General features: G+C 40.6%; 1 protein-coding gene across 2 annotated transcripts in view; it reads right to left on the bottom strand.

The window, feature by feature from the left end:
• The window catches only part of SHROOM2 (shroom family member 2), a 2,012,858-nt gene that overhangs the window by 928,453 nt on the left and 1,067,786 nt on the right, over positions 1-16,619 (bottom strand). For both annotated transcript variants that reach the window (XM_044072571.1, XM_044072572.1), the window contains exon 4: positions 16,081-16,178. In XM_044072571.1, coding sequence (XP_043928506.1) covers positions 16,081-16,178 — 98 coding nt within the window. The remainder of the gene's footprint in view (positions 1-16,080; positions 16,179-16,619) is intronic.

Raw genomic sequence — 16,619 nt, 5'->3', positions numbered from 1 at the left:
CGTCAGCAGCTGTCCTGGATGGAGTATGTCCTTGAAGGCTGTCAGGGCATTTTGTACAGCTAGCATCTCTTTTTGATTGATGTGTAGATGCCTTTGGCTTGGGGGCCATGTGCCCTGCATACATTTTCCTGCCATGTGGGCCCCCCAGGCATAATCTGATGCATCTGTTGTTAGTGTATGCCTGATTGTGGGTAAAGTGAATGGCTGTCCCTTGTTGTGGTGACATGCCTGTGCCCACCATCGAAACTCCTGCTGCAGGCAGGGAATGAGTGAAATTAATGATTCCAGGCTGTGGCAATTTTGAGTCCAAACACTTTTTAGGTACCATTGTAATTTCCTCATATGCAGTCTTGCATATGGAATTAGCAGAATGCAGGAGGCCATGTAGCCCAGAGCCTGCAGAATTTTTCTTGCAGATAACTGGGTCTTTGTTGCCATGTTTTCAAAGTAAGAAGTCAGTTGCCTTTGTTTGTCTGGCATGAGATATGCCATCTGGGCAGTTGTATTTAAGCTTGCACTCAGGAATATTATCTCTTGAGAGGGTATTAGTTTTGATTTCTTTTCGTTTACTGTGTACCCTACGCAAATTAGTAATCTTTTTACAAACGCCAGATGCTTTAGTAGAATGTCCTCGTTCTCTGCTTGAATAAGGCAGTCGTCCAAGTAATGATATATTTGAATTCCTCTTTGTCTGCAAAATGCAATTACTGGTGCCAGGCATTTTGTGAAGACTCTGGGTGCAGTAGATAGGCCAAAGGGCAGTGCAGAGAATTGGTAGTGCATTGAGCCAGCTATGAATCTGAGGTAACTTCTGCAAGATTGTCTGATTGGGACATGCAGGTATGCCTCTTTGAGGTCCAAAGGTACAAGCCAAGCCTTTTTGTCCAGCATGGGCAGAAGCTGCTGCAGAGTCAACATTTTGAATTTCGGAATGTCCAGAAAAGTATTTAGAATAGACAGGTCCAGAATCGGTCTCCATGCTTTGTCCTTTCTTGGTACTAAGAAAAGTCTTGAGTAAAATCCTTGTCCCTGCCCTTGTCGTGGCACTGGCTGAATAGCCCTCATGTCCATGAGAGATGAAACTTGGTTTTGTGCCTCTGCCCACTGATTGTGTGGCAGGTCTGGCATACCTTTTGAATTTGGAAGGATGTGAAAGCGGAACCTGTAGCCCTGAGAGACTATATTTAAGACCCATTTGTCCTGGGTAATCATGTGCCAATTTTGTGAAAAAAGTGCTAGCTTTCCCCCCAAGGGTGCTGCCAAAAGATAAATGCTTGGCATTGGCAGAGGGAAGTCATTGGGAAGTCATTGGGACTGTTTCATATATGGCTGTGTTTTGTCCTCTCCGCTTTTGGAGGTAGAAGCACCCCACTGTTTGGGCCTGTAAGAGCTGTTGTCTGCCTTTAGGGCATCTGTATCTGCCTCTTTGTGGCCTGTCTGACACGGGAAAGGACCAATTTTTAGAAGGCCAGTTCCTGCTAAATCTGGGTGGCTGCACCTGTAAGAAATCCTTCACTGTCTGCATAGATTTAGCTTTATCCTCCATTTTCTTTAACACCTCTTCTGCCTTAACACCAAACAAAGTATCATGCTGTAATGGAGCATCCAATAATTTTGCTTTAACATGATCAGGCAGAGTCTGTTCCTTTAACCAAGCATGCCTTCTAATGACAAAGCCTGTTATAGCGGCCCTGCAAGAGGCCTCCAGTGAATCATAACCACATTGCAAAGTATGTTTTCCCACTTGTTCAGCTGCATGCAATAAATCCTGCAATTCCTTGGTCTCAGCACATTCAGAATTTGTCAACATTTTCTGTTTTAACAGAGACATTAAATATTGCTGATATTTAAGCATATGAAACTGAAAATTTAAAGCCCTTACAGCCAAGGTAGCAGAAGTGTAAACTTTTTTCCCCCATCTGTCCAGTTCCCTAGAATCTCTATCCGTGGGGACAGGGTTTTTTTGCAGTAGCAGCCTTGACCCCTTTGGGACACTGTGAAATAGTTTCTGGGTCAGATGCAGGGTTTTATATAGAAATTTATGAGAATCTGGAACCCTGTAGTATCTGTCTGGCTTAACAGGTGCAGGAGGTAAAGAGTCGGGAGACAGGCCGGACTCTGAAAATACATCATCTACATTGTCTAGATCAGGAGGAATAGCAAGAGGTCTGTGCTGAGGTAGTAAAAGAAAGTCTCTGAGCCTTTTCTTAGAATAAGAATAATCTTGACTCTCCCAGTGGAAATGCTCCCTCATGATATGCAAGATTTCCCCAAATGAGTAATCCCTCAAGAGAAGAAGCTGAAGGAATAGATTCTTCACCATCAGAATCCTCATAGGGAGGAATACAGTATCCCTGTTCTGAAGAGGAGTCAGAAGAAATGGAAACCTCATCAGTGAAATCATATTCAGTGTCTTGCCTAGGCCTCTTATCAGGAGGGGGATGGGAACCCCTGTTCAAAGTAATTAGGTCTTCGGCCATTTTGAGCATCTGTTTCTTAGGCATGAAGTCTGTCCTGGAGAGTGCTGTACTTGTTTCTTTGTCTTTAAAACTGTTTTAGTCTTTGTCTTTGATGCTGAAGTTGGCTTAATATAAAGCTGTGTAGGTCTGAAAACACCCTCAGAAGCCGATGCCTGCTCAGTGGCTCCGGACCCATCTGAGGAATTAGTTTCTGAAGGCCCAATACCGTGAGTATCCAGAGGCCTAGCTGTCTCCACGTGGGAGTCGGAGGCAGCCTGTGGCTCTTAGGTAGCGGGTGTCAGGGGCTGCGAAAGTGCCTCACTGAGAACCGGCGACTGGCCTAGAAGAGGCTTCATCGTCGGTTTTGGACCTCAGATGCCTGTCCTTTTCTTTTTCCTTGCGCTTTTTATGAACTCCGGTCGTCAGCTGTTCTGACAGCATTATGTAGTTAAATCTTCGGCCAAAGTAATGAAAAGCAAAATCGTACCGATGCTTAATAGTGTGTTGGTTAAATCTAGCACAAAACCGACAACTGGCAACGCCGTGGTCAGGGCCTAAGGCAAGGAATACAGTAAGAGTGAAAATCCTTATGAGGTATTTGCTTCCCACAAGAAATACAATTGTTAACTTTTTCTGACATTGGTCTGGAGCAAGAAAAAAGTTTCCCCAATGGGGTACTTAGCTTTATAGAAGACTTCGGATCTGAAAATCAATTTTGAAAATCTCAGGAGTCGGCCGACTGACACTTGTGAACTGCTTTTGCTTCGGGCACTGCGCGGCAAGAAAGACTGAAGAAAATGGTGTCAGCTGCATCTTTTATACCCCTGGCGCACTGACGTCAGAGAAGAGGCGACAGCAACCGACGCCGGACCAAGACTTTGGAATTCAGGCCGACTGCGGGTAGTCTGCCAGCAGGATAACCCAAGTGTAATGACTGCAACAGTGAAACACGATGAACATCATTGGTGTTATCCACGAAGATCTTCAATGGACCTTGTTGGAGATAAGGTAGGAAGGCTCGAAGGGCCAAATGAATTGCCTTCATCTCTCAAACATTGATGCGTTCTAGTTTGTGTGACTTTGGACACAGGCCCTGCACCTTTCGATGGCCCAGATTTGCTCCCCAGCCGAAAACTGTGGCATCTGTATGCATGACCTGCGTGGGTAGAGGTGGTTGGAGGGGAAGAACTGGATTGTGGGTCACTTGTGCCAGCCACCACTGGATTTCTTGTTTGAGGCAAAGGAGTAGGGGAATCCTGTACTTCAGAGGATGGGAGTGTTGGGTCCAGATTGACTGAAGACACCACTGTAATTTTCTCATATCAGTCTTGCCAATGGTAGCATGGGGATAGTGGCCGTCATGTAGCCCAGGAGCCTGAGCTACTGTCTTGCTGTCAGTTCTAAGGCTTGGAGGACCAGAAGCAGATGTTCTGCCTGGCTTTCCACCTTTTGGGGGGGAAGACGGCTTTCATAAGGTCTGTATGAATTCTGCACCTGAGGAAGACAATGTCTTGAGTAGGCTCCAGGTGGGACTGTAGAAGGGAAGCTACAAAGTGAATATGTAAGGCAGGAGGGTCTCCTTGTTGCCTGCCTGAATCAGTAGGTCGTCCTACAATAATTAATCACTGGAGCCAAGCATTTGGTGAAAATCCTGGGTGCAGTGGAAAGCCCAAAGGGCAAGGCAGAGAACTGAAAATGAGAAGGGCCCACCAAAAACCTAAAGTATTTCCTGAATGTGGGTCTTATGGGAAAGTGGAGGTAAGCATCCTTTATATCTAAGGTGACCATGAAACCTTGGGGAAGGAGGAGGGGGAAGTGTGCAGGTAGAGTCAACATCCTGAAGGTTGGGACCTTTAGGAATAGATTGAGACAAAAGAGGTCTAGAATAGGCCTTCAAGGTCTGTCTCTTCTAGGGACCAGGAAATTCTTGAAGTAGAAACCTCTTCCTTTTTCGACTGTAGGCACTGGTTCAATGGTGCCCTGAGCCAGCAGAGCTTGCAACACAGGTTGCAGGAGGTGCAGTTGTTGTGATGGGAGGCTGTGGGATGCCCTTTCGTTTTGGGGGGGTAAGCCAGGACATGAAGTAACCATTCTGAAGGATTGACAGGATCCATTTGTCTGATGTGATGCGAGTCCACACAGGGAGACAGTGAGAGACGGACTGACAGAGGTAGAGAGAGGAAGGGGGTTGAGGGGGCAAGGTTGGCATATAGTCAGATGCTACCTGCCCTATCTTGAAAGGGCAGCCTCTGGCTAGAGGAGGGTGAAGCTCTAGCTGGAGGAGGTTGCTTCCTTGTAGGCTTTCTAGGCCTTGCAGGAGCAGTAGGTCAGGAGTGCTTTCTTATGAACTGAGTTTTGGCTGGACAGTTTCTATGAAACTTTCGTATTGGGGAAACATGCAGGTGTTTAAGGTCCTGCATTTCATTCCCTTTTTGCTGAAGTGACTTAAAAAGATCAGCTACTTTAGCCCCAAACAAGGCTGTACTGTTCAATGGGTGCATCAATATGCATAGCCTTAAAGTCATCAGGGAGGGATTGTAAACGTAACTAGGAATATCTCCTTAATGCAGAAGCTGATGCTGCTGACCTTGCTGAGGCTTTCTGCAGCATCATAACTGCACTTTATTGAGTGCCTGGCAACCTGGGAAGTAAGGGCCAGAAGAGAAGACAGTGAAGTTTTGGCAGCACAGTCTGGTGTATCAGCCAACTCCTTGGTGGCTTTTTCCACGAAGGATAAGGCATACTTAGCCATGTGTGTCTGGTAATCTGTGGCCCTGAAAGACAAGGTAGCAGAGGTGTAAATTTTCTTACCCAGACATACCATGGTTTTGCTGTCTTTGTCATCAGGAAGTATGGTGACTGTGGGTAATAGCTTAGAAGCCTTGACTGTAGAGATGGAAACAGTGGCTGGGTCTGCAGGTGGGCACTTAAGGAGGTACTTGGCATTATCAGGAACTTTATAAAGTCTGTCAGGTCTGCGTGGAGCAGGAGGTTGAGCATCTGGATTTAAGGATGCTGAGGAAAAAGCATCCAGGAAGGCAGGCAAGATTGGTGGTAGAGCAGATGAGTTTGGAGAATCCATCTGAATGAGGTCATAGTATCTTTTCTGGACCGCCGTCATTTCAGTGGATTCCCACTTAAAATGGTCTTTTATCCTGGAGATAGTTTCCCCAAAGGTCAAATTCTCAACTGGGGAGTCAGAATCGACAGATTCTTCCTCTGGGGAACCGTACCCCAAGGGAGAAGAGATCTTGTAGGTGTAAGAGAGTGATTCTTCAGAGGAAGAATCAAGATAGGTCTTCCTCTTCCCTCATGGTAGGGTCTGAGGTTTGAGGCCTAGGGCTCAACAGTGGAGGAGGAATGCTAACACGGCTTGCAGAAGTAGGACGCAGGGTCATGAAAGCATTAAACAAACTTTGTCTGAAAGCCTGCCAGTCAGGCATGCTTTCAGATGGGGAAGAAAGGTGCTTTCTTTTTTTTTTTTTAAGTGGCCTTGCTGGTGTCTTCAGAGAGGAAGGCCTTGAATCTCTAGACTGTAAGGGACCGGAGGGATCCAACAAACCTACTGAAATCGTTGGACCCCCCCCCCCCGCCCAGCAATGGAGACAGAAGGCAGTAAAGCCTCTACGGATGTGCCCTCTGTGCAGGATTGCAAGGCTTTTGTGGAGGTACCCACTATATCTGATGTGGTAGATTCTGATTCCTCTACCAACCCAACAATGGCCACAGGTTGAGGCTCGGGCAGTAGAAGCACAGCAGTAGTGGTAGGCTGTATGGTCCTGGTCTTCTTTTTCAGTGGTTCCAAAGGTACGTTGGATGAGGCCTCCATTCCTAACGCAATCTGTTTTAACCTTTGATTCTCTAGGTATAAGTTTAGAGCATGCAAATGACTATGCAAGGTTTTGGGCATGAACGCCTGACAAATAGAGCAGGACTTGTAGTCGTGCGACCGTCCCAAGCAGAAGAGACACTGATCGCAGGCGCACTTGTGAGAAATCTGCTAGCCGCACTTACACTTGCCTTTTCTGGATGACATGAACAGGCAATACAACAAAGAGAAAAAGGACTCAAAGGTCCCCTAATGGGGTACTTATCTGAGATCTTGAATCCGATGACAGAGAGAGCAGTAACACTTGACGTACAACTGGCAGCTGAGAAGTTCTGAGGGCTGGTGCATGCGGACGTCACTTTTATGGCCCATGTTCCTTGAGCCACGTCAGACATCCCACGCACCATATAGGGACTGAAAACGTTTGCATACTGGCCAGATGCACGCGAAGCAAGAGGAGTAAACCCACATGTGGAATACTGCAACACTGGAATAGAAGGACATCATGTATTGTACTAATGCTGTTCAGTCACCAGTGCAGACAAGCATTGTGACCCAAAAAATATGCCCTCCCCCCAAAGTAAGTGAGTTGCCTATCGGGCAATCTAGTGAACCTAATGGCCAGCCCTAGAGATTTTCTGGTCACTAGCATCACAGGTGGACACCTTTGACCCTGTGCCAATGTGCTAAATCATCACAAATACTGTGCATACATTATACAATACAATGTTTCGTATGTATACACACATATGCTATGTCCATTGATGCACATGTACAAGCTTATACAGACACAGACATACTCATGACATACAGGGAATGGATGCACATGCACACTCAGACACAATTACAACTGAGTTAACAGGTTAGTGTGACGGGGCACATCATTATAGCTCCTTTAAAGACTAGAACCAAGTCTCCTTAAAGCTGGTACCTACCTCTCTAATGTTCAAACTACTATCTGAACTTAGACCATGCTCCCTTTCTGCTGATAACCTCCCCTCTGAATACCTGAAACTTGGTGCAAATGCGTTCTGAATACCTGAAACTTGGTGCAAATGCGTTAGCCTATCCCATCAATATTCTAATTAATAGATCCATCATTGAATCCACAGTCCCTCAAATTTGGAAGAAATTTATCATAACCCCATTGATTAAAGGCAGAAATACTAACGATTTAACCAACTACCGACCCATTTCCATTCTCTCACCATTATCTAAAATACTAGGAAAGTGTATACATAGCCAACTATTAAAACATCTTACCGACAACAATCTCTTAGCCCAAACTCAACATGGTTTCCGCCCAGCACAAAGTACTATTACAGCCTTACTTTCTTTCATCAATACCCTATACAAAGCTTCAGACTCTGGCCTACTGACATCAGTAGTTTTATTAGATCTATCCAAAGCTTTTGACACTGGATCACATATCAAACTAATCCAACAATTAGAAACATTAGGATAAACTGAACATACCATTACCTGGCTTACTTGCTACCTGAAAGATAGAGAACAATCTGTCAGATGGCAAAACAATCAATCTGGTTATCTGGTTAAAAAAGTAGGCATCCTCCAGGGCTCCATTCTTGGACCGTTACTTTTTAATGTATTTACAAGTAATCTCCATACTGTTTCGTTACACAGTTCCCTCATCCAGCCTGTTGTTGATTCTGCAGTTATATCCTCAGCCAACAACTTTCCAGATCTCCTCAAAATAACACAAAAGACCTTCTCAAACAATGGCTAAACAAAGCTCAATTACTACCTGATCCCAAAAAATCCAAACTACTAATATTCTCTTCCAAACCGCCCCCACAAGAGTTCAAAATCTACTCCCTAAATAACATGGAAATTGAAGTAGTGAAAACAGCTAAATTTCTGGGCATCACTAGAGATGATAAACTATTATTTGAACAACACATTCTTAACACAAAAAACACACACTAAACTAGGTAAACTATACAGACAAACTGCATATGCATAAGCCCACAAGAATAAAATTGGCACAATCCCTCCTACTTCCTTCACTCCTCTATAGTTCCCCCATCTTTACCAACCTTCACACATCCTTAAGCAATAAACTACAATCATGTTATTATAAAATTCCAAATTTGCTTCTGGACTGCAAAACCGCACTTACCACTGTCATGCCATTAAAGAATTAAAATGGTTGGAATTCCCATATTATCTACAATACACTCATCTAACCTTTGCTTATAAATTAATACACAATCCAAACAACTACCCATCACTACATTCTATTGTACAATCCTAAATCCCAACCCAAAATCTTCATTCTACCAAAAAAACATCTTCTTACCGTATACAAAGCCAGTAAGAGATCTGGACAAAGCTTATAATCTTGCTCCACAGCAAAGCTATGGAATGCCCTACAACCCTCCATAACACAAACTGAGTCTATGAAAACCTTCAAAGTCACCCTAAAAAAACACTTTCTTAATAAATGATCCAAAAGAAAAGTACAGGAGCAAACCAAGGCTGGAAACAAAAATCAGCATAAATCCAACAGTCACTAAGGCTTATTCAAGCAGCAGATATAAATGCTAGTTCAAACAATGACTGAATCCGAGCCAAATACAAATAAAATCCAAGTAATTTTATTGGTGAGCACTTTCACCCAGTGAGGGCTTTTTCAAACCATAAGAAACAAACATTGAATAAAATCAAATCGCATTTTATAAGGAAATAGGGCTGACAACACTTCCTATTCCTAGTAAAAAGTTCACAGCATGCAATGACAATATATATGTATAAAAATAATGTATAAATACACATCTGTGAATGAACACAAATATAAAAATTATTAAAATTTTAAAAATATATGTATGCTTATTTCACAGTTAGTCTCCTGTTCTTAAGAACAGGTTTCAATGGAATTTTATCATTCAAACCTGGTCTGCGGTCTGCTTTAAGTCTGATAATCCATTTTAAATCCAGTGTTTCAGTGTAATTGCATATATCCCCTCCTCTAACACTGGGTTCATTGATCTGTAAAACTAGGAATACAAAAGAATGTGTATTATTACTGTCTATGATGTGTTTAGAAAGTGCACTGCGTGGAGATAGTATATGAATATGATAAAGGTAAAGGTGTTCCCTTACCCTATCTCGTAGGCTTCTGTCTGTCTTGCTTATATACAATGCTTGACAGGCAGTGCACTTAGCTAGATAAACGACATGTGATGTATTGCAATTTGCACTGAGTTGAAACCTGAAACAATAGGAGGTAACTGGGTGAATAAACTGAGAACTCGTGTTTACAAATCTACAAAAATTACAACAATTACAGGGAATAGTACCCACAATATTATTCCGACGCTCTTTAGTTTGTGTGGATAAGCGAGGGTAACAAAGTAGTCTATGTAAATTAGACTTGTTCCTATATCTAAAACAAGGTTCCTCTCCAACAATGTCTCTGAGTTATGAATCAAGTAAAAGTAAATTCCAATTCTTATTCAAAACCAATATGGTTTATGTCTTGTGTATAGCTAACAGAAAATTTGACTAGTGGATTCCTAACTTCAGGACATATATCAGGGACATTCTCCACTGAATATGGTTGTGAAAAATATGGTCTTGCAATACCATTCCTCAGCTTCAAAACACCTTCAAAATGGGAGGTGATCTCATCTGGCCTATATGCTCTTTGTACAAGTCTATTGCTTAAACTGGACAATTGTAAAAACTATCATAGTTCGGATTCATCCTGGATGCTCTTATTGCCTGTCCCCTTATCAAGTTCTTGTAAATATAATTAGGGTGCATACTTTCCCGATGTAACAGGGAGTTCCTGCAGCACGTTTAACCTCACACCTATAGCAATTAATCTTATCTCCCCTCACCAAAATACTTGAAAAATGTATTCAAAAACAATTGCTAGACTATCTTCTGCAGGAAGAACACCTATCCCCTACACAACATGGCTTATGTCCTTCTCGTAGTATTAAGCACAGATCTTTTAACACATACAGAAACTGTTAATAAAGCTAAAGAAAATGGCAAACTAGACTCTTCCATACTTCTAGACTTGTCTAAAGCCTTTGACAAAGTCTGTTAAAGCAAACATTTATTTTAAACATCCTCACTAGGTCTCTCTCAGTCTACTCTTCTGTGGTTCAAAAGCTACCTAGTCCAATGGGTATCAGTCAGTAAAATGGCACTCCACCCTTTCTCCTTACCTTCCAGTCACCACTGGTGTACCACAAGGTTCTATCCTTGGTCCCCTTCCCTTTAAAATTTTCTCCAACACCTTCTATACTTCAGCACAACAGATTGTCCTAACACTATACAAAGATGATTCCAATCTCATTTGTACATCTGACAACATGGTACACCTCAAAAAAAAAAAAAAACTCAGGAAGCTTTAATAGTCACTGAAACATGCTTTTGTAGCTTACAACTCATACTTAACTCAAAAAAAGACCAAACTACTAATATTTTCTTCTAAATCCCTCTGCCATGAAAAACAGAATATAAAGTTATCCCTCTTGACAATACAATCACTGAAGTCACTTCTCATAGCAAACTATTAGGGGTGACAGTGGCTGATAATCTTACATTCAACCTGCATATACAAAATTGCATAAGAAAACCTCATCAAAAACTAAGGATGCTTTACAGAGCCAAAAAACTTTCTTACCAATGCAACTAAAACTACACTTGCTACTACTTATCTCCTTCCCCACTCTTCATTATAGTGCTCCCAGCCTTACTAAACTCCAGGCTTCACAAAAATTAAAACTTAAACAATGTTATAACAAAGTTGCTGAATTTGCAGCACACACACCTTTCAAAACCCACCACTGTAAAGCACTGAAAAGTCTTAATTGGTAAGAATTGCCTCATCAACTAACATATACACTTCTTACCACCTATAAAATTATCAAGCATCCATCTGACTGTCCAACACTAAAAAAAAAAAAAATTCTACACAATTATGTTCCCAGTTGGTCATTGTGGTCCAGTGACCAAAAACTCCTTACTTGAAACTTAGCAAATCTGGTGGGTATTTTCTGAACTCGTACAAGGTTGCTAAGGCCAGGAACTCTTTACCTGCATCCATCAGGTCTATACCCTTCCTCCCATCTTTCAAAACCACTCTGAAAGACTTCCTAGCTAAAATCTGTCTCTGTTCTTGCTCAAAACCAGGATAAACTATACCCCTAAATTTGAACAAGCACCATTTTATTCCGTATATCTACTTACTCTCCCTTCTTCACTTACTTTCTTACTGCTATCTAATTCTCTTCCCTGACTTTCTTTCTAAATATACTATATGCATGTTCTTCCCCCATTTCATATTGCAATTCCTATTTGTATTAAGACTAACTTACCTTTAGTATCTCTACAAATTGTCTAAAATTTCTCTAAATATTAAATCGTCATATACATTGCATCGATTCTTAACCAATGTTTTTAAATTATGTCTATAATTTGTTATAATTATTTGAACTGCAGATGTTTTTGTTTTATTTTTGAAGATTGTACAATTATTGCTCTTAAAATGTTTTGTAATAATTTGTAGCTTTTTTCCCTGGGCCTCCACTAAAAATGGGGTTTTACCCAGTCGGACTTTTACTGTAATCAAATGTAAATAAATAAATATACTTTAGACATCAATACAATTCATTTTCTCCAATTACCAGCTTAATTCAGTTCAGGGTTACAGGGGAAACGGAGCTTATTCCAGAACGTATTGTGTACAAGGCAGAGTATTCAGAATAGGATGCCAGCCCATCGCAGAAAACATACATTCATCCTACTCCTTGCATAAGGCACTGGCGCACACACTTATTCTTGCACAGCATACACACCCATGGGTAATTCAGAGGAATGCCAGTTCTCTTGCAGCACATCTTTGGGATGATGGTGAAAACATGGCAAAACCTATGCTGTCACAAAAAGGAACTTAAGATTTCACATAAAATCTAGTCTATCTGAGAAATATACCAGAGAACACATTAACATAGCAGCACATACCTCTAAAATTCTTTGCACAAGAATTCTGGATAAAGCCAAAATAATGTGAATCACAGACAGATTTGACATATTGCCCTTACAAAATTAGAACCCTGTTAGAATAACAGGTTACACATTAGCATGCATTTTCCAAAGGATATTCAAATATTTGCCATAATTTTGTGACTTCAATCCCCAACAACTTGCCAGAAAGTCATATGTTTTATGCAGAACAAACCAAACATATGAAGAACAAATCTGGGCATTTATTTATTTATTTTACTTTTGTTAACCGGGAAAGTTCGACTGGACACAGGTCCTTTTTCAGCGTAGGCCCGGGGGAGAAAAGCTCCAGATACAGTATAGGTTAGGATTTCATTACATCTAATACAATCAGCATGCAATAGTAATACAATACAATCCAGCATGCATTAGTCAAATATTAACTTCATTTTAACAGTACAATATACAGGTACATTATAGACTCATTTCAGCATGTGGTAGGCAGAGCTATACATTTTGGTATTTCATTTCAGCATGTAGTAGGCAGAGTTTTACATTTTTGGTATTTGGTTAATAAGCAGTACAATGTCAAATATTAACTTCTTGCTATTAGGACTATATACAAATTTGTTTCAGAGTCATTTCAGTATACTGTTAGCAGAACTTTACAATTACTGGCAGTACGTAAATCTGCAGTACACTGAGAGATTGAGAGTAATACAATATTGGGAAAAACAGTACAAGAGTTTTATGTAGCACTGGTGGATGTATGTTGACATTCTATGAAAATCTGAAAAGTTCAGAGGCATGTTGCAGCAACACTACCCAATATGCTGCCAACAGCAATAATACAGAAAAAGATAAGGAATACACATAAAACAGTGAACAGAAGAGTCCAACTCACCTTAAATAGTTACCTGTCAAATAGCTTTTCTTAACATTACAAAATAGCATTTAAGCTGAAAGAGTTCATATGCAAAACTGTTGATGGTCATACAGTCCAAATATGTAAATACAGAAAAGGGTAGGCTAACATACAACATCAGATGCGTGGGTGGCATTTTTAGAGCATAGGGCTGATCCCTGTACTGGTGCCCTGCCTCTCCAGCCCTTCATTTAAAGAGAAATAAAACCTCCTTCGTAGTAAACTGCTTTCTACAAATGCAACAGTTTATGCCATGCAGAGAGAGTTATAACATTCAGATTTTAGTTAAAAAATACATTTTTTCCATTTAAACTGTAGCACACTGCTTGCTACAAATGCAGCAAATAATTGCTACAGGTTAGCCCATGCAGGGAGCACTACAGTGCTCAGGTTTGACCACAAATGCAATACTGGATTTTAAAAGCTAGTATGCACTAAACAGCGATCAGAATTGGCCAATGGCACCCTCCTAATGCTTTGTGGCCAGGGTAGTTACCCCCTTCACCCCACCCAAACTACACTACTGTACAACTTACAAAAGTTCTCTATGTGGCACTAAAAATACAAATGCATGCATGTGCATGTGTGCACAAACACACACACACACACACACACACACACACACACACACACACACACACACAGACAGACAGACAGACACACACACACACACACACACACACACACACACACACACACACACTCACATAAATAAACTTAGATGTGTATCTTTTATTTACACCTGTGCTGTAAGATGCATGTCATTTGAAATGTTTTCCCAAAGTGTGTCGAGTAAAGACATTTAGGATTCAGCAGCATTTATGCAGACAGAAAATTACTCAAATATACTTACAAAGATACGCCTGCAGAATAACACATACACAGACTACTAAAAATGGATGCTAAGCATACTCAGTCTTTTTTGGCTTAGCAAGCATTCAGCTTTATTTTTTATCAGTATCAAAAAAATTAATTCTTTAGACTAAGTCAGGTACAATATATTAATTAAGAAAAAAAGATAGCCAGTGCCATGGCATAGAAAGATGAAGCTCTAACTATGGCCCAGTAGACACTGGTTTGATTAGTGGCTCAGCAATCTGAGGCGCTGTCAAGGATTTATTGGGACACCCATCGGGGGGGGGGGTTGCCAAGACTTTTTCCATGTACAAACAGGTAGAGACTGGGAAATTGGGCGGGGCATGTTCTAATGAGGGGAATGGGGGTGGGCAATGGCTGAGATGTCAGTGAGGCAGGGTGATATGCCAGCACCCCCCCCCCCCCATTGTGCACCTGCTCTTTAGACAATACCAGCAAACATGGGGTAAACCAGGATAGGTCTAAAGTGAAAATCCTCCATGGCAATATATGCCATACAATCCTGGAATGCCTTACGCTCCTTGTCAGCCTCCACACTATCAGACTAATTCTGAGGTACATTAAAACAGGGAGGCAGGTCCAATGAAGGATGGAGGCACCATGATGCACTGATGGTCAGATGTATGGCAAAAAAATAAGCAAAAAGAGACAGAGAATGAAAGCTATAGGTACCACTACATCAGAGCATTTCCACGTGAATGCGGGAATGTAGAACTACAAAAATCCTACAGAACAATGCACCAAAGGAAGGATATACCACACTACAAACTGGCTCAGCTTGAACATTCTACTGTAAATAAGAGTCTCATACTTCATTATGTAAAGGTCAAGTACAGCGTATATTTACTTAGGTATACATAAACGTACAGAATGATTCATTTGTCAATAACTAACCAGTAGGAAAAAAGCAAGGAGGTCTACTAATTGAAATCGCTATTTCTCGACATACCTTAACATTAACAGTGAACACTACTGTTTAATGACCACGCATTCCATAATAAAGAACACGGAACACATAATCAAAGAAGCATTTAAGTGAGTGGGGAGGGCGGTTTTGCTCTCACACCCCTCTAAAGTGTATAGGCTGATTATGGATCACACAATCACCAATAAAAACAAAAACTCCAAACACAAACAGCATGTTTTTACAGAGCACTTACCTTTTTGTTTTCACTCTAAAACATACTATATTTTTTATTATTATAAAAGGATAAGTGCTCTGTTGAACATCATTAAATTCTACCTTTTTGTGGGTAGGACACATAACAGACTTTCAAGATATCACATTCAGTTCTACTAAAGCTAAAGTCATTTGGTTGCTTCTGGATACACCCATGATCACAAATATTTAATTAATGACAGCAAGCTGGCATCAGTAACGCAGTGATTACACTATTCACAGAAATCTATTATGCTGTTATGAATAAGTACAGCTTCAATAGCTGCATATTGCAATAAATGCATCATAAACAGTATTTCACATACTCGACAAAACTAAACAGACAATGTCTTTCAGACTTACCAGGTAGAGAGATTTTAACTATATTTCAAACCCTCAGCAAAACTACATTACTGCTGAATCAACCCTGTACTAAAAGGATAAGAACGAAGATATACATTTTTTGAACAACCAGCTAAACAAACTCTAGGACACTAGCAAATCTATTCAAAAAGATCAAGAAACATGTTCATGGCAACTATGTAAACTTAATATTTAATGTAAAGCTTTGCAATACCAAAAACATGTGTATGAATTTTCAGCCAATAACTTAATGCAATATTGTGAAACAAGCCTTGCCATGAACTCTCATCTACCTGCAAATCTATGCAAGATAAAGTGGATACTGGAAAACTAATCTATGCGTGACTTTCTCCATTCTTAAACAACAACTTAATTCTGCTAACACTTTCTCAAGCAATACGTCATTAAAGAATAATATGTTGACTTCTGCTTAATTAATTAAAAAATCATAAATTACAATCTTTAAGAAGCTGATTTATCATCTTACCTTACAGATACATTGCAAACATCTGTGCTTTTACAGGAAAGATGGTCCTCAGCCTTTGTAGAGCTTTCTTCTCGTCTCTTTGCTTTGCTTGTAACATCCTGCAGAATGTGAGGAATATAAAGTAAGAGACCAAAGTCATCACGTTTCAGATTCCAAGAAAATCAAGGATTAAGAAACATCTCATTTGTGGCTTTTTCTCTTCCTGCCTCTACTTGGCCTAATTATTCTTGTGCTGACTAGGTTTACAACAGAAAAAGAAAAAAGTATGAGAGATTTCAAGCTGTGCCTCAGGTCCGTCAGCATTACAGTTTTTAATTTAATCTCCAAAAGAATAAACTAAGTGTCACATTTTAGAGATGTATAGCAGTTTAAAAGGCAGCTGAACATGTTTAACACATTTTATGCAGTAAATCAGAAACATAATACTTTATTGGAAGTGAACAGCATTTCAAACTGCATGCAATGACAATAATGATCTATGAAAGACTCAGTGCTGTTTTTTTAGGAGTCTAAAAATAAAACTAGCTTCAACTGGAAAT

Source organism: Protopterus annectens, chromosome 5.part0 (assembly GCF_019279795.1).
Source record: "Protopterus annectens isolate FY-2018-M chromosome 5.part0, PAN1.0, whole genome shotgun sequence".
Lineage (NCBI taxonomy): Eukaryota > Metazoa > Chordata > Ceratodontiformes > Protopteridae > Protopterus > Protopterus annectens.
This window is presented reverse-complemented; position numbering and strand designations above follow the sequence as displayed.